The 25,822-nt window shown below is 39.1% G+C and overlaps 1 protein-coding gene across 3 annotated transcripts; it reads left to right on the top strand.

Moving 5' to 3' along the window:
- The first annotated feature begins 76 nt into the window (after positions 1–76).
- On the top strand, positions 77–25,356 carry BLZF1 (basic leucine zipper nuclear factor 1). Of its 3 annotated transcripts, none has more exons than XM_064282971.1 (8): positions 77–456; positions 1,805–1,885; positions 3,920–4,455; positions 10,931–11,456; positions 13,858–14,057; positions 15,858–15,986; positions 19,086–19,305; positions 23,285–25,356. In XM_064282971.1, the coding sequence occupies exons 3-8, from the start codon at positions 4,424–4,426 to the stop codon at positions 23,468–23,470; spliced, it is 1,293 nt and encodes a 430-aa protein (XP_064139041.1). In that variant the 5' UTR covers positions 77–456; positions 1,805–1,885; positions 3,920–4,423; the 3' UTR covers positions 23,471–25,356. The 3 variants fall into 3 exon arrangements, with proteins under 3 accessions (XP_064139041.1, XP_064139042.1, XP_003414932.1); XM_064282972.1 differs by having other exon boundaries at positions 78–456; positions 11,017–11,456; XM_003414884.4 differs by lacking the exon at positions 3,920–4,455 and having other exon boundaries at positions 79–456; positions 11,017–11,456.
- Positions 25,357–25,822: the final 466 nt, after the last annotated feature.

Genomic DNA, 25,822 nt, shown 5'->3' with positions numbered 1-25,822 from the left:
CTTCCACCCACCCACTCGACAGACCCGCCCCTTTACGCCGTCGCCTGGGACGACGGGACGCCGCGTTCCGCTTGCCAGCGTCATCTCTTCCGTTTGCTTGACAGGCGACCCGGAAGTTTAAGCTAGTGCGCTCTCGGATTCCAAATATTGTTATATATTACTTTCAAATACGTTTCTATCCCGTTTTTTATTTACTGAGACCTTACACCGTATTACTGTTCTATGTTACTTCCGCTTAAACGCACCATAGAGCGTACTGTTTTGGAAAAAGATTCCGGAAGCGAAACCATTAGTAACAGGAAGTGATTCTGAGTGAGCTCTCAGCTTGCTGTCAGGACAGCCTGGGCGGGTCGGCTTCGGATTGGAGTTGGGTGCGCGGAGGTGTGAAACCTGTGATTCTGAGCCGGAGAATCTGTCTAGTGAAGCCCTCTGATAAGGACAGGAGGAGTCTTAGAGGTAAGTCCGAAACGGGTTTATAACTAAGGGGGGGATGTTGAAGGGGGCAGAGGTCTGGGCTGGAGCTTGGTGTTCAGTCGCTTTGGATTTAAAGAAAGGTTCTGCTGTTGCCCCTGAAAGGCTTGTTCACACAGGGACGGAACTTCCGAGTTCGTCTTCCCGGTACAGCCAACCTTAACAGGCTTATCGCTTCCACACCGCCGCTTTCACTTGTTACCCACTCCCCCCACCCCTTCCCTTGGTATTTGCCGGCGGAAACACTCGTTGTGCTCATAGATTTCACAAGGCGTCTTTCGAGCACGGTTTCAATGGTCATTGGTCTGACAAAGGGCCTTTGGATACGTTTTCAGGGCAACAGACTTTATGTGAAGCGGGGGAGCGGGGTTTGGTGGGCGGGTTGTAACTGTTAGAAAGTTAGTCATAGAAGTCCTTGTACCGAGTCGAGTATCGAGTACTCAGACTGATCATTTTCAGTGATGAAACCAGTTGTCATGTAATGCAGAGATCTTCGTTTTAATGTCACCGCACAAGTGTAACCCTCCTGAGCTTCTCCAGTGAATTGTTGAGACTATGCTGTAAGGCCACAAAAGAAAAAAAGAAATTTGTTTTAAGGCCATAAAAAAAATAACACACATTTCTGAAAAGTATGTTCACCCGTTGCGGTCGGGTGCATTCCGATTCTTAGCGTCCCTATAGGACAGAGTAGAACTGCCCCATAGAGTTTCCAAGGAGCGGCTGGTGGATTCGAACCGCCGACCTTTTGGTTAGCATACATATGCTCGGGGTATGCTTTATTTTACAGCTAAGAGCTACACCACTTTAACTTTTTTACCAAGAAAGTGCAAATTAAGTTATCTTGAGTAATATTTTGTTGTTTTATGACGCAAAATGGCTTTGCAGTAGATCTGCCCCCAGCACCAGCTTCGCAATTAGCTGTGAATAACTGGGCAATGGGAAATAGTCAAACTAGGGCTGAGAATATTCAAATTATCCATTTATTTCATGGCAAGGGTAGTTCTATCTAATTCTTCAACCTGAGGCAGCAGCAACAGACTTTTCCTCACAGGCCTTAACAGTTAATGCTTGTGAACATTTAAGTAGAAGTGGTGTTTAAACTCCTGTGTGATATATACATTGTAAGAAGCTTATGTAACAATATCTTTTGATTACTTTGGTAGCCATAATAATACCACTCGTGAGAAGAGACTATGATGAACACTTTTTTTCTAAAATGTATGTGTACTAAATGTAGAAGCAATTGGAATGTCATATTTAAGTTGGAGGCACTTAGTGAATGTGTTTTATGGTATTATGTTTTGTTAATTCTTTCATGTTTATACATCTCCAGATTTTCAGCAGAAGACTTGGGGTGCGTTAACATTGCTTTAGGAAAAAAAAATGACTACTCTTGAAAGTTTAGAAACCAAAGGTAAGTTTTCTTCTTTTGATAGTAATCGTTTTCAAAATGTGAAATTTATGATAATGTGAAGGACTGTTTGAGCCAGGTAACTAAATCTACAGGCCTTGGGAATCACTCATGTTTCATATCTCTTCATGATTATTTTGTAGTGCAGTATTCATGTTTCAGAGCTTCTGATATATAAGGAAATATTAACATCATTAAGTAGTATTTATTAGATGAGTACTCACTCTTAAACATTTAGTGTAAAAGCAAAATTTTACAGCTATATTCCCTATCCCCTATAAGATTTAAATTAACAGGAGTATGTATTTTTTAAAGATTTAAATAGATGTACAAACAATTAGCAGATATCAAAGACCTCCTTGCTAAATACAGTCGTCACTCTTTAGTCCCGCCTTGCTTGTCCTGTCTATAACAGTAATGCTGTTGACATTCCCCTCCTTTTCAAATGCTTTCTTTTCATGGCTTCCGTGACATCATTCTTCCTGTTTTCAGTCTATTTCAGCAATTTTCAGCCCGTCGCTGCCCAATGTGTTAGACACATGTGGCTATTTGAATTTAAAGTAATTAATGTTCTTTAGAAAGTTAAAAATCCAGGTTGTCACTCTGACCAGCCACATTTCGGGTGTTTGGTAGGCACATGTGCCTGGTGGCTGTTGTATTGGAAGGTGTACATGTACAGCATTTGCATACTGCAGGAAGCTTTATGACAGCACTGTTCTAGTTGTACCTTCCCTGCATCTTCTTCAGCCTCCTCTCCTCTAGGTTTATCCTTTAAATAGCAATATTTTTCAGCCCCCTTTTTTACTCTTCAGGGAGCCCTTGTGGCACAGCAGTTAAGCACTCAGCTGTTAACTTAAAGGTCAGCAGTTTGAACCTACCAACCACTCCACAGGAGAAAGATGTAGCAGTCTGCTTCCCTAACGATTTACAGCCTTGGAAACCCTATGGGACAGTCCTACTCTGTCCTGTAGGGTCGCTATGAGTCAGAATCGACTTGACAGGGTTTGGGCTTGGGTTTGGGTTTTCACCCTTTAGCCCTCTCTCTCTTCTCCCAGGGCCTCAGTAATTATCTGTAGGAATGACATCCAAGTCCATCTGTAGTCTAGATCTCATTCCCTGTGATTCAGACCTTCATAGCCTACTGTCTACTGGCCATCTTCACTTAGACACGAGCAGCGGTTTTAACGTATCACAAAGTGAACTTCTCCCGACTCAGCTTATTTTGGTGGAATGAGTTCTGGAGGTCAGGGCCATCAGTGAGAGATGGGAAATAATTTCCTAGAAGCCAGCTTTCAGCAAGCTGACCTCCAGCAGCAAACTAACTCTCTCTAACCAAAAAACCAAACCCAGTGCCGTCGAGTCGATTCCGACTCATAGTGACCCTATAGGACAGAGCAGAGCCGCCCCATAGAGTTTCCAGGGAGCGCCTAGCGGATTTGAACTGCCGACCCTTTGGTTCGCAGCCGTAGCACTTAACCACTACAGCACCAGGGTTTCCAGCTGTCTCTAAGGGAAGTGAAATGTGCTTAGGTAACAAGGAAGAAAAGATCATGCCAATAAATATTTAATTGAATTTAATTCAGCCGTGTGCAGCAGCATTTTATAAGGCACCAGAAGACTTTTACTGTGTTAGAATACACAAACCAGAGGCTGTAATGAAAATAATACACTAGGAATTAATGGGAAATAGGAGAAATTAAATGATAACTAATATGAAAGCAACTAGCATGGTGCTTGGCAAAAAGCAAAAAAAAAAAAAAAAAATTAATACAATATTATGATTAGTGATTGAAAGTTTTTGCCAGGCCTCTGTGAGATTAAAAATTATTTTTTATTGTTTTTATTACTTGTTTGTCATGAGGATTAGAGTTAAAAGCATTTAATCTACGTTATTTTATTTGATCTTAATTATCTTCTAAAGAAGGTAATTCAGCTATTACTGTACTTAATATGCTAACTATTGTTATCAGTGAACAAATGCTGTCTGTATTATTTAGCCTGAGAAAAGGTGTACTAATTATGGTTGACATTTGCCAGCTGCCTGCACTTCCTGCCTCAGAAGAGAAGCAAGGTATTGTTTGGTTAGCAGCCACAGACCTTCCTCCCAGGACGTTTGAGCAATACTACCATCATGAGAGGGATGTGTCATCGCTGCAAGGGCTGCTTCTGCAAAGGAAACATACATAAGTAATAAATAACTAGAAAGTAGAATCCAGAGCTTATCTTGGAGAGTAAGATTCAAATTAAAGGTGGTAAAGTCATATAGTTTAGGAAAAGCAGACCAAATAGTGAGGTCTGACACATTTAAATATTTGTATGTAATTCCATAAAATAGCCTAACACTAGTTCTGTGGATTAATACATATTAGTTTGAAAAAGGATTCCATGGGCAGATAATTTAGGAGATGCTGGATTAAAGAAAAGCTTATGCTACAGGACTCCTCAGAGACTTCAGTATACCAATGTACATTGCGAAGTTCTAAAAAGAAAAGTGATACGCAGCGTTGCCCACACTTATTTTGACCAGGGATCTCTCCTTTCATGGAAAATGTGGCAAGAAGAATGGGTTTTGTGTGAGTAAATGTTGTCTAACATTATAATGTATTTTTCTAATTTAATAGTAACGATTTTATTGGGTTGTATTGGTGACATTTAAAATAATATTGAATTAGTATTACCAAGTAAGAATCCTGAAATTTAACCACTTTATACCTGAATTTGTATATGTTCTGAAAAGTTTGTCAGACTCTACCTAAGTTAGGAATTAATGCTTTGGTGTAGTGAAAAAAAAAATTGGGGGGTGGGGGTTGAGTTACTGGATGTTGAAATGAAATTTAGGTAGTGTGTGTTAATAGATTGATGAAAGTCCCTGGGTATTTATTCATCTTTTCTGTGCCAGGCACCATTTGTTCAACTGGTGATAGAAAGATTGGTAGCAGGAAGCAATTCCTGGCTTGTGGGACTTGAAGCGGTCTAGAACAAGAGAGAAATTACTTTAAAATATTATAGTATTTTCATTATTCTGAAAGCACTGCAGGATGGGAGGAGAATAAGCTAAGTGATCTGCCTACAACAAGTAGCAGTAGGGACTAAACTTAGAGTTATTTCCACTCAGAGTTTGGTATTATTCCCACTGCATTGCCTCTGAATTAGAATACCTGTCTTCATAGATTTACATACAAGCACATTCTTACTGCCGTGTTGTAGAGCAAGGCCCAGCACATTCTTACTGCCACGTTGTAGAGCAAGGCCCAGCACATTCTTACTGCCGTGTTGTAGAGCAAGGCCCAGCACATTCCTACTGCCGTGTTGTAGAGCAAGGCCCATTATATTCTTACTGCTGTGTTGTAGAGGAAGGCCCAGCACATTCTTACTGCCGTGTTGTAGAGCAAGGCTCAACACATTCTTACTGCCGTGTTGTAGAGTAAGGCTCAACACATTCTTACTGCTGTGTTGTAGAGCAAGGCCCAGCACATTCTTACTGCCATGTTGTAGAGCAAGGCCCAGCATATTCGCACTGCAGTGTTGTAGAGCAAGGCCCAGGAACCGGCTGCCCTGAGGCCTGTTAGCTGAGAACGTGTGCAATCAGTTTGATGATGAGGAGGACAAACTTCGAGGGCTGATTAAGTCAAGTGTTATCCCAAAACAGAGGCCATTCTCATTATTAGACCTGTATTACAAAAAAAAAAAAAAATTAAGCTCAATTATTATTTTGAATTTAATAAATAAAAATTTCTGGAAATTTACCTTCTCTGTTATATAAATACCTACATAGTATCTTTGATTTTGTCTCTTGGACTATAAAACTTAAAATATTTACTATGGCTGTTTGCAGAAAAAGCTTGACAACCCCTATTTAGTGTTTGACTAGTGTGTAAAAGTGGCACGCACTGGGGCATCTGACCTCCTCTAACTTCGACAGGGGAGAATCACCATCGCATCAGAAGCCCAATGCTGATTTCTGTGAAGCAGTGGTCAGACACACCTCCTCTCCCCAACCTTTACCAATTCTGACACCTGACGTGGTTCCCAAGGCACTCTCTACTTCTCTGCTAGGTTCAATACTTGGTTGCAATGGCCACACAGAACTCACCATATTCATGATTATGGGGCTTATTGGGGAAGTAACAGGTCACAGTTCAGAATAAGGAAAAACTCTGGATAGAATTCTTCAATCAGGACAGCTTTTCGGCCACACCCACAAGCAGGCCTCTCTCTGGCCCTGGACCCCTTGGTATGGCCTCTGCCCTGCTCATGCAAGTGTTACAAAGCTCTTTAGCTCTGCCAATAAATGCCCAGGGGCGCCCCACTCCACCAGGAAGCCTCCTGGCCAAAGGCACTCAGCTCTCACTCCATGGGTTGGCAAGCCTGGCTCCACCAAGTACCTGGAGGCACTCCACTCCACCAGGAAGCCTCCTGCCTGAGGGCACTCAGCTGTCCTGCTCTGCGGGTCATCACACCCACCATAGCCACCTTACTCAGTGGGCCAGAAAGCCCACTGTACCATCTCGCACCAGTCTCCTGGTCCTGCTGCCACCATTTCTGTGTGGCCGCTTCTAGCCCTTTTGTGTCATCAACATTGTTACAGCTCTTTCTCTCTCTTTAGCCTGGGTGTAAGAGGTTCTCAGCACAGAGACCCCAGGTCCAAAGGACATGTCCCGCTCCTGTTTCTTCTTGCCACCTCTGGAATGGCTCATTTTAAACCTGGTGGGATGGCAAAACTGACCAGTTCCCTCATTAGAGTTCCATATGCCTTATTTGCCTGATGCACCTTGTTTACATTATTACCATGGTGTCCAATCCCCTTGGCGGACCACGAGAGCCTCATTTACATAGTCCCACCCCATTATTTGGTGGGGATTAAACAAGACCGTGGCTAGAAAGGCCATATAAAAGCAATCCATCACACTGCACTAGTGCCTTGTTTGTTCTTTCCCTTTATTTCACCCAACCTTGGGGAAGACAATTAGAACCAAAAACCTTAGATGCGCTTTAATTCTTTGATAAGTGACCAAAGGTTAAAGTAATGTTGATGAATATTTTAAGAATTGTTTTGTTGGTTCCTTTCAAAAGGTGGAGAGAATAGGCGTTGATGTTTTGCTTTACTTAAGAATTGCTCATGATTATGGAGTCGGTATCATAGATGTTTGTCTTCCCACTTGAAAGCTAATTTCTCATGAATGGGTCCAGGATTATGCCTAGTGCATATGTAATAAAGGTTCCTATGTGTGTCACAGGAAAAAAAACAATTATGAAAATTAAGTTACCAGGGGAGAAAATGTAAAGCCTGGCTCTCACTGCCTACTTGCCCGTGCACATTAGCTAGTATAACCTTGGGTATTCATAAATGCTTGAGTGAGTAGAACAGCTTAAATTGTTTTTTAATAAGGTTAAGAGAAAATTGGTGTTGAAATTTCTTGTTGGAATTTTACAGTGATGGGTTTTGTTTGAAAAGAGATTTCTGTTAAATACTCATCAATGATTCTTTGCCTTTTAAATTTACATTAGTCATTTTGTGAGTTGTTCTTGAGCCTACATTACCTGAAATTATGACTTGGAAGTGTTGTAACTTGCTTCTTTGGAAAAAGCTGGATTTCCTGTTTAGCTGGGACAGAAGCATCACACCTGCTTCTTATTTCTTCAACTTCAATGGGCCTGAATGGCGTGGCTTTAGTTTTTTTCATCCAGAGTTAACACAGGGTTCTACATTACTTCTTAAATGCCAGAGCATCTTATTAACAAAATTAAACTTACACTGAATAGAGTTAGACAAACCTAAAGCCAGATTTTAAAAACATGGGAATAGGCCTTTATTTTTAAAACAATTTAGAGGAAATTTTCCTGGTGAGCACTAACGTGCTCCAGCATGTATTCACTAAGCTACCAAAACTTTATCCCACTTTCTGAATTATTCATTGGCTCATCTTTTTGAAAGTAGAGTCCCAAGCCCCAAGGAGTATTTTAATTTACATTTCATGTAGAAATGAGAAATATTTTATTCTAATATAGTGTTTTATGAAATAGAACACATTACTTATACCCCAGATGTCTTTCTACCTCCTAACATAATTCAGGATTCCCAGTACATTGCTGTATATACATAGTAAACATTCAGAAAACATCTGTTAAAGGAAATAAGTAGTCCTATAGTCTAATGAGATAACTTTTAAGACTCTAACATAAGAGAATAAAAGTCAGGATTTATGCTTTCTTTCCCCTCTTTATCAAGATCCAAGGTTTTTTAGAAAATTTTATAAATAATAATAATAAAAGCAATAAGAACATTTAATGAGTGCTTACGGTGTCAAACGCCGTTCTGAACACTTTACAGGTACTCCTATTTTGAGTGCTACATTAAATCATGGGTACTCGGCAGGCAAAAATCAATAAAACTAACAGGGAATAGATCTGGCGCGTCAGTAGAGTCATTTTCGGAGGAAGTTCAATGCTGTAAATCTTCACCAGACACATTACTTCTATGTTTGGGAATTTTTCCTAAATAAATCAGAAGTTGAGAAAAATCTCTGGGCATAAAAGAGTTCACTAACACGTTATTATAATGAAAAATCGGGAAGCGTCTAAATATCCAACAACAGAATAATAATAAAATAATACTATATTAACTTCAAGGACTATATTGTAGCCATTAAAATGAAAAATATGAGGACTATAGCAAAATGGAGCCCTGGTGACACAATGGTTGAGAGCTTGGCTGCTAACCAAAAGGCCGGAAGTTCAAATCCACCAGTCGCTCCTTGGAAACTCTATGGGGCAGTTCTACTCTGTCTCATAGGGTCACTGGGTCACAATCAACTCAACAGCAATGGGTTTATAGCAAAATAGAAAAAGATATCAGGCTTTCAAAATTTATTATGATTTTAAGTATAAAAAATATGGAAGAAATTTGAACAAATGAGCAGTTATTTTATAGTGATGGGAATATGGGTGAATTTTTTCTCATCAATATCTTTTAATGTAATGTTTAAAAATAGTTATAGAGACCAGGGGATATGTGAGACTGCATGTGAAGATGACCTGTTCTACTTTAGCTCTGTGACAAAGTTGGAAAAGGAAGAAAAATAAGCATACTGAAAAGTAGAAACCTAATAAAACCCATTGCCGTCGAGTCGATTCCGACTCGTAGGGACTCTATAGGACAGAGTAGAACTGCCCCATAGAGTTTCCAAGGAGCACCTGGTGGATTCGAACTGCCGACCTTCTGGTTAGCAGCCTTAGCTCTTGGTCTCTCTGGTTCGTGATAAAGTGTTTGCAAAGACTGAGAAAGCATTAAGCATCAAGTATAAGCGTTAACAACTATTCTCATAGTGTTTACATTGTATTAGGTATTTTAAGTCATCTTTTAGAGATGATTTAAAGTATACAGGAGGATGTGTGTAGATTATATGCAAATACTGCACCATTTTACATAACGGACTTGGGTATGTGGGAGGAGACCTGGAACCAATCCCCCACCCCCGTGGATACCGAGGGAGAGACGACTGTACGTGCCAAATGTCTGGACTGTTTGACACATAGTCAGTCTTTTTGTAAATGCTGGTTGTTTATTACTCTTAACATTTTCTCATTTAGTACTCAAAGTAATCATATGAGATAAATATTAAATCTAGTTTATGGAGGTTGAAACTGAAGCTCAGATAATTGTAGGATTTTGTCCAGGGCTGCACAAGCAGTAATGGTAGAAACAGGATTTAAAACCGTATCTGGCTGCTCCCGAAGTTCACATGCTTTCTCTTTACACCACGCTCCTTCCACTTGTTTAAGGCATAATGCTTGCCCTTAATGTACTCATCAGATCTACTGGGAAAGTGAGATTAGCAAACACGAAATGACAAGTTCCAAATGGAATGTTTGAAACAGGAAGTATCATCAGTACTCAGAGTGTGGGCTGGAGCAGCTGGAAAGATTTAATGTGAAGAGTGGAGTTTAAGTGGACTTCTTAAGGATAAGTTAGAATATAGTGAGTGGGGAACACGAAGTAGCAGGAACAAAGGCCTGACTAAGGCCCTAGGAGATAGACTATTGAGTAGTCTGCTAGGCAACTGGTATGAGACCAAATTACGGAGGGCCTTGGAAAGATGGTCTGAGGAGTTTGATTTTTACCCTGTAGGATAGTGATTTTCAGACTTGTTTCATGGTGGTGGCTCTGAGGTTACTGGGTGGCTGAGTTTCATCACCTCCTCCCTTCATATCATTGGAAAATAGTACCTCTTCTGGTAATTTTTTTCCCGATAGGCCTCCTCTTAGAATTTCCCTTAAGAAAGGAAGAAAAAAAAAAAATGAACCCCGGCACCAAAAAAAAAGCTGAAAGCTTCTAGAGGGAATGAAGAACAACAGAATAATCTGGTCAGGATACGGTGAAAGTGAGGGCTGAGGACGTTGGATCTGGCAGCTCCACAGCTTCATTTGTGTAACCGGGACATAAACACAGCTCGGGGCCTAAGAACAGGATTGAATCTTTTCCTAATCAGTTCTCAAGTATAACATACATGATGCCTTTCCTTGCCCCTCTGCAAAGCATTTTTTGCCAAGAGTTCACGAAAACAGATGTATCTATTCTGACATAGAGAATTTCAAATATACATATATACGGTTGATATTTATTTTTATATTGAACTAATGTTATTGTCCATAGCATGCCAGGTACTTGATATTACTGCATTCTTTCTTATGACAACCTGTAGCATACTGGGAAACAGAGGTTCATGGCGGGTTAAATTATTTACCCAAGGTCATACTAGAAGTTGTCGTTGTCAGGTGCCATCGAGTTGGTTCCAACTCAGGGCAACCCTACGTACATCAGAACAAAACACTGCCCAGTCCTGCGCCATCTTCACAGTCCTTGCGTTGTTTGTATGTAGAAGTCATGGTTTGAGCCAAATCCTCTGATCTTAAATCTCTTGCATTTTCTACTAAGAGAGAAATCATTTACTTAAAAGAAGTTTGACCCTTTTTAAGACTTTAGCTTTTAATGATACATGTATGTTTTGAACATCACTTTCTACTCTAAATTTTTTCTGTTTGTTTTAGTGCCAGTAATTCTGGATGCAGGGTAGAGCACGTACTGCACGGCATTTCTGTTCGGTCAGTATTCAGGTTTTCTCTTCCTTTGTCAGCCACCCCTACTGCAACCCCGATCCGAGGAGCAGGAGATGGAATGGAAACTGAGGAGCCACCTAAATCTGTTGAACCCACCTCTGGAGTCCAGTCCATAAAGCATCACATCCTTCCGCATCCACGGAAGAAAGCAGCTGCGTCAGAGAACCTAGGAGTTCTTCACCTAGGGAAGATCCTCCCTGAAAAAGCAGTGGAAGTTGAAGCTGTAAGAATATTAGTTCCCAAAGCTGCTATAAGCCATGATATCCCCAACAAAAATGCGAAGGTGAGGTCTCTGGGACATCAAAAAGGAGAATCCCTTGGTCACTCAGAGGGAGCCTTAGAACCTATGAGAGAACTCTCTGAGGTAAAGCATGTACTGGAAAAGCTGAAGAACTCTGAGAGGAGGCTACTACAGGACAAAGAAGGCCTTTCGAACCAGCTCCGAGTACAGACAGAGGTAAGAACAGCCTTAATAGCTTTAACAAGTGCTGCTCTTTCTTTGGAGCCCCTGGGTGGTACAAACAGCTGCCAAGTGAGAAGACTGGGGGCACCTTAAAAGAAAAGCTTCGGTGATCTACTTCTAAAAAATTAATCAGCCATTGAAAACCCTGTGGAGCACAGTCTACTCGGACACACACGGAGTTGCCGTGAGTCAGAATCAGCTCCGCAGCACCTAGTTCACTGGTTTTCCTCTTTCTGTACACCTGGGCCTTCTGAGCCCACTAATTAGAAAACCACGCTTCCTTTTGAGAATGGCATTTTTTATAGCTTGTAATTTCTTTATCATTCACTTAAATTTACCACTCTCTCAGAACTTATAAACTAAAAACCTGATTGAATATGGAGGTCTGAGGTGCTTAGGACAAGCCCACCCATAGTTGTAAAGGAAGGTTACACCTACCAACTGCTGAACCCAAGGTTGACCAGGTCAGGCTTTGAAACTGACTGGTTAGCAGTCCCTATTGTAAGGATCCACACATTCTAAGTATTTTTGCCTATGTGTACAAGATACTTGAAATAAAGAGTGGTGTGAAGTGTCTTTATTGAATCTGAAAAAATTTATAGTGCTTAACCGTATTGCTTTAATCTTTCCAAAACCCACTGCAATCAAGTCAATTTCAATTCACAGTGACCCTATAGGACAGGGTAGAACTACCCCATAGGGTTTTTAAGGCTGTGATATTTATGGAAGCAGACTGCCACATCCTTCTCCCACAGAGCAGCTGGTGGGTTTGAACCACCAACCTTTTTGGTTAGCTGCCAAGTACTTTTCTCACTGTGCCACCAGGACTCCTAGTAAATCATTGACTCGCACTCCCTTTGTTCCTCTGTTAGATCATACATTTTTTGTTGGATGCTAGTCCTTGTGACACTATGGTTAGTTGTTCTTGTCCAAACACCTAAAAATAATATATTTTTAAAATAACTAACTTCTAATTACAAATATGTTGCCGTCGAATAGATTCTGACTCATTGCAACCCTACAGGCACAGGGTAGAACTTCCCTATATGGCTTCCAAGGAGTGGCTGGTGGATTCAACCTGCTGACTTTTTGGTTAGCAGCCTGAGCTCTTAACCACATTTTATAAAGGAGAGAAAAACACAATAATCTATAATTATTATAACACCTATAATCATACCAATCATACCATATACCATGTAACTGTATGTGTTGTTGTTGTTAGCTGCCGTCAAGTCGGTTCCAGCTCGTAGCGACCCTATGCACAACAGAACAAAACACTGCCTGGTCCTACGCCATCCTCACAATTGCTTTGCTTGAATCCATTGTTGTGTGTCAATCCATCTCATTGAGGGTCTTCCTCTTTTTTGCTGACCTTCTACTTTACCAAGCATGATGTCCTTCTCTAGGGACTGACTGCCCCTGATAATACGTCCAAAATACATGAGATGTAGTTCTGCCATCCTTGCTTCTAAGGAACATTCTGGTTGTACTTCTTCCAAGACAGATTTGTCCGTTCTCTTTTGGCAGTCCATGGTATATTCAGTATTCTTCGAAGGCATGAATTCTTCTTCAGTCTTCATTGTCCAGCTTTCACATGCATATGAGACAACTGAAAACACCATGGCTTGAGTGAGGCACACCTTAGTCCTCAAGGTGACATCCTTGCTTTTCAACACTTTTTAACTATATGTATATATATATATGAGACTATATATATATATAATTAACTCTATATATAAACTCTGTGTAACTTTATATAGTTAATTTTGTTTCATAACCTGCTTTTTCACTTTTATTAATTTATATTCCACTTATTAACATGCCCCATGTCACAGTGTTGTTCTACAGTGTCATTATTAATAGCAATAATTCTTCATATGGCTACACTGTGATTTACCAGTAGCCTATTATTGGACATTTGTATTTTAATCTGTAGCTGTTTGCAATAACAATGTAAAGAACATACTTATAAATATCCTGGATTACTGCCTTTGTTTAAACTCCTACAAGTAAAAATTTAGATCTACAAAGAAATGAATTTTTAAATATTGAATAAAAAACTACATAAAACATTTGTCCATGATTTTTTTTAGCAAAATTCATTGGTTTAGTTTAATTTTTTTTCCCCTAAGTGTTAACTGGAAGCAATTTGTAATTTTCTTGATAACGATTTGTATTTTTATTATAAGAGGTTCAGTTTTTAAGCACACTGAGGCTCGATGTAGAGATTATTTTATATATTTTATGAAACTTAAATCTTTACTATCACTTGTTGACATGCACTTTAAGTAACGGAGGTCCAAATCACACAAAACAGTCCCTCTGTCATGACTTTTGTTGCGTTAACATCACTGACATTGCTTTGAGCACGCTGCATCGTTTTGCTCTTTACCAGGTAAACCGGGAGTTAAAGAGGCTGCTGGTGGCTTCTGTGGGGGATGACCTTCAGTATCACTTTGAACGTCTAGCCCGAGAGAAAAACCAGCTTATTTTAGAAAACGAAGCCCTAGGTCGAAACACAGCTCAGCTTTCTGAACAGTTGGAACGCATGTCAATACAGTGTGACGTATGGCGGAGTAAATTCCTCGCAAGCAGGTATTTTCTACCTTCAGTGTTATTTTCTCTCCTAGCTTTTGTTGTGTGTGTTGTCTTTGAGAGCAGGCTCTGGGTGTTAACCGTCTGTGTATTTCCAGCGCTTAGCAAAGCACTTCACATGTAATATGCTTAGTAACTGTTGATTTGAATTGAATCATTTGGGGATTTTTCCCCAAACAGGAAAGGTTTCCAGGCTGTCCTTTAAGAACCACCGATTATAGTAATAACTTTTTAGGAAAGTGTTGCTTCATGTCTTAATGTCTGTGGTACTTTATAGTAATTGATGACTCTGCTAAAGTCCTTTAGTTCATTTGTTTTCTAATTGTACTGGTATATGATGCTCTTTAGGAAAATGAACTTAACTGTTTTGTTGACTTAGAATGAAAACTAATTCTCATTGAACAGCCTAAGAGGCAAATAAATCATCCGTATGTTACACAGATAAGTGTAACATGTAACTTTTTTTTAATATCCAGATCAATACCGATAGTTACATTTAAGGGCAATAAAAATTAAATTCCTCTGCTCACATTTATTGATATTTTAGTTGATTTAACCTTTCAATGTCAAAACAGTTTTCATTTTAAGGCATTCTGGGGTTACTGTGGGAGAAAGATGTGTCAGTCTGCTCCCATAAGGACTACGCCTTTGAAACCCTGTGGGCCAGCTCTCCTCTGTCCTACAGGGTCGCTGTGAGTGGGAATCGACTTGACGGCAGTGGGTGTGGTTTTGGCTTGTAGTCACTAAGATCTGAGACTTTAGGCTTAAGATTTTCAGCTAAGTGTTACTGCTTTCCATCAATAGGAAACTAGTTAAATAAAATTCGGTACATCCAATCAATAGAAAATATGAAGTGGTGGTCTTTAAAAAAAAAATGAAATATAACTATGTATGTTTCAATGGCACTGGGTTCTGGGTATGTGCTAATAAAGAAAGATCTCCAAGATAAATTATTAAATGGAAAAAAAATCAAGGTGTAGAAAAGTTTATATTGAATAATCCCTTTATTGTAAATAAAATGGATATATTTATTTTTAACATATACTTTCATGTGTAAATAAAATGGATATATTTATTTTTAACATATACTTTCATGTTGATATAGTCATAAATTATTTTTCTGGAAAAATATTTTTTTTAACTATTTGCTACATATGAAAGAGGGATGCTAGGCAAGAAGGAAGACTTTGCTTTTATTTATATAACCCTTTCTATATTAATATTTTCCAAGGGCAGAGAGGTGGTTGAGTGGTTGAATAATGAGTTTGTTTTCCTCCTTCAAATTTTCTGTTTTTAAAACATTTAGTAAATTTAATTTTTTCAAAATTTGAAGGATCTGTACTAAGATTGAGGTCCATTCCAAATAATCATTTTATAGAAAAGTTAACTATTGCCTTTTTTCTCATTTATGGAAACCCTGGTGGCATAGTGGTTAAGTGCTACAGCGGCTAACCAAGAGGTCAGCAGTTCAAATCCGCCAGGTGCTCCTTGGAAACTCTATGGGGCAGTTCTACTCTGTCCTATAGGGTCGCTATGAGTCGGTAATCAACTTGACAGCAGTGGGTTTGGTTTTTGTTTTTTTGTCATTTATAAACAAATATTTTAACTGAATCGCTTTAAAGGGCTCTAAGCTCATGAACATTTTTAAATGCCTTTTAATGAAGATCTTAAAATTGGAAAGTAATTTGCCTATTAATCTTTTTTGTAAACTTTTGAAAGTGAGAATCACAAAGATAGCATATAAACTTCATCGAGTTTTATTGCCAGAGAATTTATATGTAAGATTTTAATATTTTTCAGGGTGATGGCAGATGAGTTAACCAACTCCAGAGCAGTTTTACAGCGTCAGAGCCGTGATGCACAGAACGCTATACAAGACCTCCTGAGTGAACGAGAACAGTTTCGTCAGGAAATGTTAGCCACGCAGAAGTATGGCACTTTTTATATTCTGATCTCTTCAGCTTTCTCTTGCAATTTTTGTTATTGTGGTAGTTTTTATTTTTATGTTTCTACATTTAATAGTTTATTGAGTATATACTTTGAGTAGAACTTTAAAATAGATGCTACAGGGGAGAGAAGAGGACTAAAAAGATAGAAGACATGCATCTTCCCACATTCTTAATTGGGAAGATAATTGTTTCTACAGTTGCAGAAATCTCTGATTTAAAAGTAGTTTTTGATTACTGTTGTAGTTTTGTATAGTTGTTGGTAGAAGCCAAACAGTACACCTCTGTCCCTTGGAAGGAAATCTTTTTGAGGACTGTTCCCTAACATTAGAGTTTGCTTTCATGTAGATATGCTCCAGAACTGTCAAAATCGATAGTCTTCATTAAAAACTCTTCATCCCAAATGTAAATTTATCCATCTATGATCAGCTGATCTTTGACAAAGGACCGAAGTCCATTAAGTGGGGAAAAGACAAGTCTTTTTAACAAAGGGTACTGGCAAAACAGGATGTCCATCAGTAAAAAAATGAACAAGACCCGTAACTCACAGTGGATCAAAAACCTAAATATAAAATCAAAAAACAGTAAAGATCATGGAAGAAAAAAATAGGGACAACGCTAGGGGCCCTAATACATGGCATAAATGCAATACAAACCATAACTAAAAATGGACAAACACCAGAAGAGAAACTAGATAACTGGGAGCTCCTGAAAATTAAACACTATGTTCATCCAAAGACTTCACCAAATAAGTGAAAAAAAAAACCTACGGATTGGGAAAATTTTTTTGGCTACGACATATCCGACAGGGATCTGATCTCTGAAATCTACAGAATACTCAAGCACCTCAATAACAGACAAACAATCCAGTTAAAAAAACAGGCAAAGGGTATGAACAGACCACCAAAAAAGACATTCAGGCAACTAACAGACATATGAGGAGATGATCACAGTCATTCGCTATTAGAGAAATGCAAATCAAAACTACACTGACATACCATCTCATTACTGGCACTAATTAAAAAAAGGAAAATAACAAACGTTGGAGAGGTTGCAGGAGATTGGAACTCTCATACACTGCTGGTGGGAATGTAAAATGGTAAACCACTATAGAAAACAAAGCTAGAAATAGAAATACCATACGATCCAGCAATCCCACCCCAGGAATACATCCTGGAGAAATAAGAGCCGTGACAAATAGACATACGCACATCCATGTTCACTGCAGCATTATTCACAACAGCAAAAAGATGGAAGTAACCTAAGTGCCCATCAATACATGAATGGGTAAAGAAATTATGGTACATACGGGGCAGTGCTACTCTGTCCTATAGGGTCGCTATGAGTCGGAATTGCCTCGACGGCACTGGGTTTACACACAATGGAATGAAAAAGAACAGTGATGAATCTGGAGGGCATATGCTAAGTGAAATAAGTCAATCACAAAAGGACAAATATGGTATGAAACCACTATTATAAAAACCCAAGAAACGGTTTATACACAGAGAAAACAATCTTTGAGGAAGGGGAGGGATGGGGAAGAAAATAATTAACTAGATAGTAAAAAAAAAAAACCTGTACCGTTGAGTCAATTCCAACTCATAACAACCCTATAGGACAGAGTAGAACTGCCCTACAGGGTTTCCAAGGAGTGGCTAGTAGATTCAAACTACTGACCTTCTTTGGTTAGCAGCCAAGCTCTTAAGCACTGTGCCACCAGGGCTTTAACTAGATAGTAGACAAGTGTTAACTTCAGTGAAGGGAAAGACAAAACACGATATAGGGGAAATCAGCACAACTTGACCAAGGCAAAGCCATAGAAGCTTCCTAGATACATCCAGACACTCTGAGGGACTGAGTTACTGGGGCTGAGGGCTGGGGACCATGGTTTCGGGGAGCATCTAGGTCAATTGGAATAACAGTTCATAAAGAAAATGTTCTATGACCTACTTTGATGAGTAGCATCTAGGGTCTTAAAAGCTTGTGAGTGGCCATCTAAAGTACATTTTATTGGTCTCACCACATTTGGAACAAAGGAGAATGAAGGAAACCAAAGACACAAGGAAAATTTTACTTCAAAGGACTAACAGACCACATGAACTACAGCCTCCACCAGCCTGAGCCTAGAAAAACTAAATGGTGCCCGACTACCACCACCAACCGCTCTGACAAGGATCTCAACAGAGACTACCAGACAGAGTGGGAGAAAAATGTAGACCAAAATCCAAATTCACAAAAAACGGCCAGACTTAACTGGTCTGACAGAGAATGGAGGAACCCTGAGACTATGGCCCCTGGACATGCAGCTAATTCACAAGTGAAGCCACTCAGGAAAACTGGACACGGAGAACCCAGGGTGGAAGGGGAAAGGGGGAGAGTGCTGACATATAGCAGGGATTGCTACCAATGTCACAAAATAATTTATGTATGAATTTTTGAATGAGAAATTAATTTGCACTGTAAAATTTCACCTAAAACACAGTAAAGTTTAAAAAAAAACTATTTTGAATAGCGAAAGGAAACAAAAGAGGTGTGCATATCCAAATTTAAGAGAATATTTAAAGGAGTTTATATATATATATATTTAAATATTACTAAACAAAGTAAAATTTCTAGATAATGACAAAAAAAAAAGCTAACTCAAGACAAAAGAACTTAAGATTAAGTAATCAAGTATGAAAGAACCAAGAGCTGGTTCACAGTTTTACTTTTCATTAAAAACTTTTTTCTAAACTATTGAAAAAAAAAGCTCTTTGCACTTTTATATGATTGATTTCTTAAGAATCAGATCAGTAAGGATTAAAGAAAAAAAAGCACGCTCACTAGATGTGAAGTCAGATCCATAGTTCTTGCACTAAATGGAATACGAGAACTAAAAAAGTAGGTTTTGCTGATTTCCAGGTATCAGTCTAATAGGTTGGGAAATGCTTTCTGCCGTTTAACTTACTTGACCAGACTTCCTGATTTATGAGAGAAAGGTAAGGGAGAAAGTTATTGTATGATTTCAGAAATATTTATTTAATGTTCCTTAGTGTTTTCTCTTGTTATTAATGCTCAGTGTTCGTGTGTGTGTTCTGTACAGATTATTGGAGGAGCTCTTGGTCTCCTTGCAGTGGGGAAGAGAGCAGACTTACTACCCTAATGCACAACCCCACAGCACAGCAGAGCTAGCATTAACAAATCACGAGCTGGCAAAGGCAGTGAATTCCCATCTTCTTGGAAATGTTGGCACTAACGGTCAAAAAAAGATCCCATCAACAGTTGAATTTTGCAGCACCCCAGCTGAAAAAATGGCTGAAACGGTAAAATATTTTTTTCTTTCACGATCTGTGGAACTCCAAAGGCTTTCCTTTACTGAAAGATGATATGTCATGGATTGAATTATTTCCCCCAAAGAATGTGTGTATCAATTTGGCTGGGCCATGATTCCCAGTATTGTGTGATTTTCCCATATGTTGTAAATCCTGGTGGCATACTGGTTAGGTGCTACGGCTCTTAACCAAGAGGTTGCCAGTTCAAATCCACCAGGCACTCCTTGGAAACTCTATGGGGCAGTTCTACTCTGTCCTATAGGGTTGCTATGAGTCCGAATGGACTCCACGGCAGTGGGTTTGGTTTGGTTTTGGTAAATCCTCTATGATGTTAATGAGGGGGGATGGGCGACAGTTGTGTTAGTGAGGCAGGACTCAGTCTACAAGATTGGATTTTGTCTTGAGGCAATCTCTCCTGAGATATAAAAGAGGGAAGAGAGCAGAGAGACAGGGGGACCTCATACCACCAAGAAAGCAGTGCCAGGAGCAAAGTACATCCTTTGGACCCAGGGTCCCAGCTCAGAGAAGCTCCTAATCCAGGGGAAGATTGATTAGAAGGCCGACAGAAAGAGAGAGCCTTCCCCTGGAGCTGACACCCTGAATTTGTACCTTAAGCCTACTTTACTGTGAGGAAATAAACTTCTCTTTGTTAAAGCCATCCACTTGTAATTCTGTTATAGCAGCACGAGTTAACTAAGACAACATGGTATAATGGAAAGTGCTTGGTGTTGGGAGTCAGGAAATGCGGGTTCTAAACCTGACTCTCATGCTAAGGAACTTGGATCTTAGAGCTTTAATTTTAATTAACATTATTAGTTATTCTTAAGGAGAAAAAAATGTCATTGTTTTGAAGGAGGGCCTATTTTTCAGCAACTGAATAATTGATAGGGTTTCTAGAGAAACCACTGTGTAATTTCATAGTAATCATGAATAATCGATTACTTCCGAGGAATTATTTGTTAATTCCAGATATACATAGGAATGTGCTGAATACTACAGAATCAAGTAGTGTAGACCTCGTCCCTACTGTCCTGGATGAACTCAGGGTCCATGCAGATGGCCTGTCAGATACAGTGTTCTCACAGTTCTGAGACCCCAACCAGGCTGACCTCCACTACACTTCAACAACTGACTCTTCCCCATCTTGGGTCTTGTACTCACCAGAGCTGTTCCACTTTTAAAATTTTCAACTCAATATCTCTCTCCATGATTTTTGTTCTCAAGTTCTTTTCTTCCCATTCTGACTACTCCTGTTCCTTGACTATGTCTATGTTCCCTCAAGGTCTGGGATGAAATTTTGCACAGAGTAGGTGCTCAGCTGTTTATTGAATTAATCAGTATCTAAAAATGAATTGTCTTTATCCAAAAATCTATTCCTCCTTTTCTGTTCTCTTTGTTGGGAAACTTTATCACTGCCTTCTCAGTTGCTGCCAGTGTAGTTGACTACTCCCTCCTCCTTGAAGCACTCTCTTCTCTTGGCCTCTGTAACCCTACGCCCTCCTGGCTTTTTTCTTTTCTCTGCCCATTCTATTTCACCAAACAATGTTGGGTATCCTCTACGCTTGGTTTAGATCCCCTTCTTCCATTACACATTCTCACTGAAAGGGCTTACGTACATTCATGGCTGTAGTTCACCCTATGTATGTATAATTCTGAAATTTGTTTCAGCCCTGCTGCCTTATGAGTTCGAGACACGCCTAACTACTGCCTACAGAACACCACCTCCATTTGGGTGCCACAGAAGCATCTAAAACTCAGTGTATCTAAAACAACTTACTTTCTCTCCTAAATCTGATCCTTCTCTAGTTTTCTACATCTTGGTGATGGTACCATCATCCCTTCTACTGTTCATCCCAGAGATATGAGTCTTCCTTGATACCTCTCTCTCCCCCTCAGTCTTGAGGTCATCAAATCTTGTTAACTATATTCCTAAATAACCCTTGAATCTATTCTTTCTCCATCTTCCTTAATTTAGTTGACCCCTGTCTTTTGCCTTTATTTCCAATTGCTTCCTAACTGATCTCCCTGCATCAGGAAAACCGGGAAAAGGAAAAGTGAGAGGAGGAAAACAATTGGGAGAGCATGGTATGATGGAACCCAAGAACGAGGACATGGTTGTTAGCATGAGATAGTGCAGGTAAATTTAAAAATGGGATGTTAAAAGCCATTGGTTTTAAAATAAAAAGTGATCAAAGACTTTCAAATAGCCGTTTCAACAAAAGAATACAGGCAGAATCCTGATAATAAGCAGCTGAATGAAAGACTGAAGATTAAAAACTGACATAAGGTAGAACTGATGTAACCTTATTTTCTTCTATATGTTCATGGTTTTCCATCAATATCCATAAGAGAGTAATAATTTCATCATTTAAAAAAAAAAAAGGTAACCCATAGACATCACTGTTAGATTTAGGACTTTTTGAGCAAAGGGACTGATTCTCTTCTCATTCAAATTCATCATTCAAATGTTATTTTTTATGATAGCTGCATATTAATGAAATGAATCTGTCTGTACCAGTGAAACTATATACAACTACTCCTGACTTATTGATTATCCCATTATCTGATATTTCACATTCTATCCACCTACTTTGTGTATTAGCGATGTATACGTCAGGCAGTAACAAATACCGAGGTACAAGGCAAGAGTAACCTTGGCTGTGATGGTTAAGGTTATGTTCCAGCTTGGCTGGGCCATGATTCTCAGTGGTTTGGCAGTTATGTAAGATGTAATCTGGCAGTTATATAATGATGTGATCATCCTCCATTTTCACATAACGCTGATTTTTGCCTAACAACTCTCGGTCTTTGAAACCTAACCATGTCAGTAGGTGAGGAGTGGGTACGTACCTACACACATCGTATATTACCTGTTGCTGTCCAGTTAATTCTGACTCATAGCAACCCTATAGGTCAGAGTATAACTGCCCCGTAGGGTTTCCAAGGAGCAGCTGGCAGATTTAACTGCCGACCTTTTGGTTAGCAGCTGTAGCTCTTAACCACTGCACTTCCAGGGCCCTTACATCATGTGTGTGTGTATATATATATATATGTAATACACAGAAAACAAAAACCCAGTGCCATCGAGTTGATGCCGACTCATAGTGACCCTATAGGACAGAGCAGAACTGCCCCATAGTGTTTCCAAGGAGTGCCTGGCGGATTCGAACTGCAGACCCTTTGGTTAGCAGCCATAGGACTTAACCACTATGCCACCAGGGTTTCCATGTAATACACACACACACATATACACATACATATATATATATATATATATATATATATATATACACATATATGTAAAAACTCATTGCTGTCAAGTAGATTCCAACTCATGGCAACCCCATGTGTTATAGAGTAGAATTGCTCCATAGGGTCTTTACAGAAGCAGGTTTCCATGATTTTCTTTTATGCCAATGGGTGGGTTTAAACTGACAGATATATATATATATACACACATATATGTATATATGTGTGTGTGTGTGTGTGTGTGTGTGTGTGTGTGTGTGTATATGACATCCACTTCTCATTTATCAACATGGTTAGGTTCCAAAGACCAGCTCTTTATGTGAAAATTGGCATTATGTAAAAAAAGATGACCACATCAGATCACAAAATAGAGGATGATTACATCATTACATAACTGCCAAATTACATCTTTACATCACTGCCAAACCACCGAGAATCATGACCCAGCCAAGGTGACACCTAACCTTAACCATCACAGCTGTCACTCCGCTTTGCACCTCGGCATTCTTACTGCCAGATATATGTTGTTAATGAGCGGAATAGTCAGGTAGTTGATTTTTTACTATTGTCATAAATGTGAAAATGTCAGATAATGAGATAGTCCATAAGTGAGGAATAGGGGTGTGTGGGTATATATACATATGCTAAAGGTTGAGCCTTCCAGAGGTTTTACAGCTGTACTGTTAAAACATACACTGACGTTGTTTTTTATTTTCCTTAGATTCTACGCATTTTGGATCCAGTTGCCTGTACAGAGAACTCACCTGAGAGTCCATTTTATGAGTCTTCACCAGCTACCTTACTTGCTACGAAGAAAAACATTGGACGATTTCATCCCTATACTAGATATGAGAACATAACTTTCAATTGCTGCAATCACTGTCAGGGAGAGCTCATTGCCCTTTAACATTCAACGTGTTAGAGACATGCTGCGGGCACTTACTCATTACCCAAGAGTCATTATTATTTGGGAGCTAGGGGTCATATAATGCTACAAGGTAAGATCACTTTCTATTTAAATAACATAGATCTCCAAAGACGTCTGAAGTATTGGACCCCAGACTACCCTTTCTTAACATCTCAGGGTAAGAAAATAAAATTGTGTTAATATATTTACACTAGAGAATACTTTTCAGGCAATACCCTGTACTTTTTCTAAAGGACTCTGAAAGATAAAAATTCTGTTTCTCATCCTTAGGCCCTCAATTATTATTCATGTTGCTGGGTATTTTATGGAAACCCTGGTGGCATAGGGGTAAGTGCTACAGCTGCTAACCAAGAGGTCGGCAGTTCAAATCCACCAGGTGCTCCTTGGAAACTCTATGGGGCAGTTCTACTCTGTCCTATAGGGTCGCTGTGAGTCGAAATTAACTCGACGGTAGTGAGTTTGGTTTGGGTTTGGGGTATTTTATATGAACAGGTTTCGTTTTGGTACTCTAAAACACGGATTGGCAAATGATTGCCATGGGTGAAACCCGGCCACATGGCATCTGTCTCCTCTCGTCTGTGGCTGCCTTTGCACTACCACAGCAGAGGAGAGTAGATCCAACAGGGTTGTAAGGTCTGCGAAATATTTACTGTCTGTCCCTTTACGGAAAAAGTTACCTGATCTCTACTCTAAAGTAATAATAGCTGGAGGAGGTTTCTTTCCCTTTTTGGTATTTTTTGGGGGGCTACAAAAGAGGGTTACCTAAATACTAGGGCCCAAGGGACTCATAATTTAAAAATAAATGCTGTCTATTGGGAAAAATATTTTAGAGCCAAATTAGCACATGCATCAGCAACACACGTTCTTTTGTTGGTTCTGTATGCACACAACCTGACATGAAGCATATTTCAACTATTGAGCTTATTTTGGTAAACGCAACACTCAACAGGCATATCCAACTTGATTTGTATAAAACATGGTGAACACAGAACATTCTAGGAACTCAAAGAAAAAATGCAGTCCATCAATTAGTATACTGTATTTTTATGCAGATAATGCACACCTTCTACATTGGTTTGCCAACTGCACCCTTCCCTCACAAGATATTTTTTGTAGGCAAACTATGCTAATTTTTTTTACAACAGCACGTAAAATAGGCATAGTGGTACTTATGAGAATAACTTGCAAGGGGAGGGCACGGTTGGCAGACAAAGAAGGTGTGTATTATTTGCATATTATTTGTATTTTTAGGATGAGTCATCATAAAATGCCCTTTTACAGGCCTTCAAAATATCCCCAGAATTATACCAAAACATTAATTAGTTGTAGAAGTGCCTATCTGTAATGAAATCTTCAAAAGAAATCTGGTCAAATAACAATATGTTTTAATGACCTTTTTTTCTTTTTGGCTGATTCATCTGGGTGATATTTATAGTTTCAAAAGGCAATAAATTTTTCTACCTTCTTTATTGTGAATATTCCTTTTCTTCCCCACTAGAATTTTGTGCTTTGGTTCAAGTCTTTCATCTAGCTTATACTATTTACAATTGATTCTTCAACCTTTTCTTTCAGATTTACTTACCTTTCCCATCCGTTGATTATAGTTGCTTAGGCTATACATGTCTTTGGTAATACGGCTATTAAAACAATACATCATAGTAAAAATGACATCACTGAAAAAAAAGTTACTTTCTAAGATTAAAAAAATCAAGTTTTTACCTATGGCATCACAATTTTTCTTTGTACCTTCAAATTTAAGAAGTGCTCTCTAATGTTTTAAGTTAAATGAGATCATGGACATAAAATAAAGTTTACTACAGGCCTGGCACATCAGTAAGTTTTCAATAAATGTTGGCCACTGTTTATACTGTGTATACATTCTTGAGAAAGAATCCTTGAAAATAAAAATATCAGGTATAAAACTGAAGTATATGAAGATAGAGTCTTGAATACATACTAGATAATAATTGCAGGCAAAAGTATTACATGTCATACATTAGTCCCTACTTTGAAATTTTTTCTAATTGTAAAATCTGATTAAAAAAAAAAAAGAATGCTCTAGAGAGAGTGACTTAGTGAAAACGGAGTAGGTAGCTCGAGGGGACTGTAACTTCACAGAAACATCAAAAAATCAAGGAAAAGCTGTCAGAACCAACTTTGTCAGAACTCTGGAAAATAGTGCAAGGTTTACAGCAACCAAGTGAATGTTGAATCAAGCAAAGGTAACTTAAAAATGGGAGGGAAACTTTGATGCATTTTTACTTGCCCTTGCCTTATCCCTCTCACTAGCTTGGCAGTAGTCTTGAGATGGCAGCCCCTGTTCCCAGGGAG

Source organism: Loxodonta africana, chromosome 3 (assembly GCF_030014295.1).
Source record: "Loxodonta africana isolate mLoxAfr1 chromosome 3, mLoxAfr1.hap2, whole genome shotgun sequence".
Taxonomy (NCBI): domain Eukaryota; kingdom Metazoa; phylum Chordata; class Mammalia; order Proboscidea; family Elephantidae; genus Loxodonta; species Loxodonta africana.
Note: the sequence above shows the minus strand (reverse complement) of the source record. Positions and strands in the feature narration are given on the sequence as shown.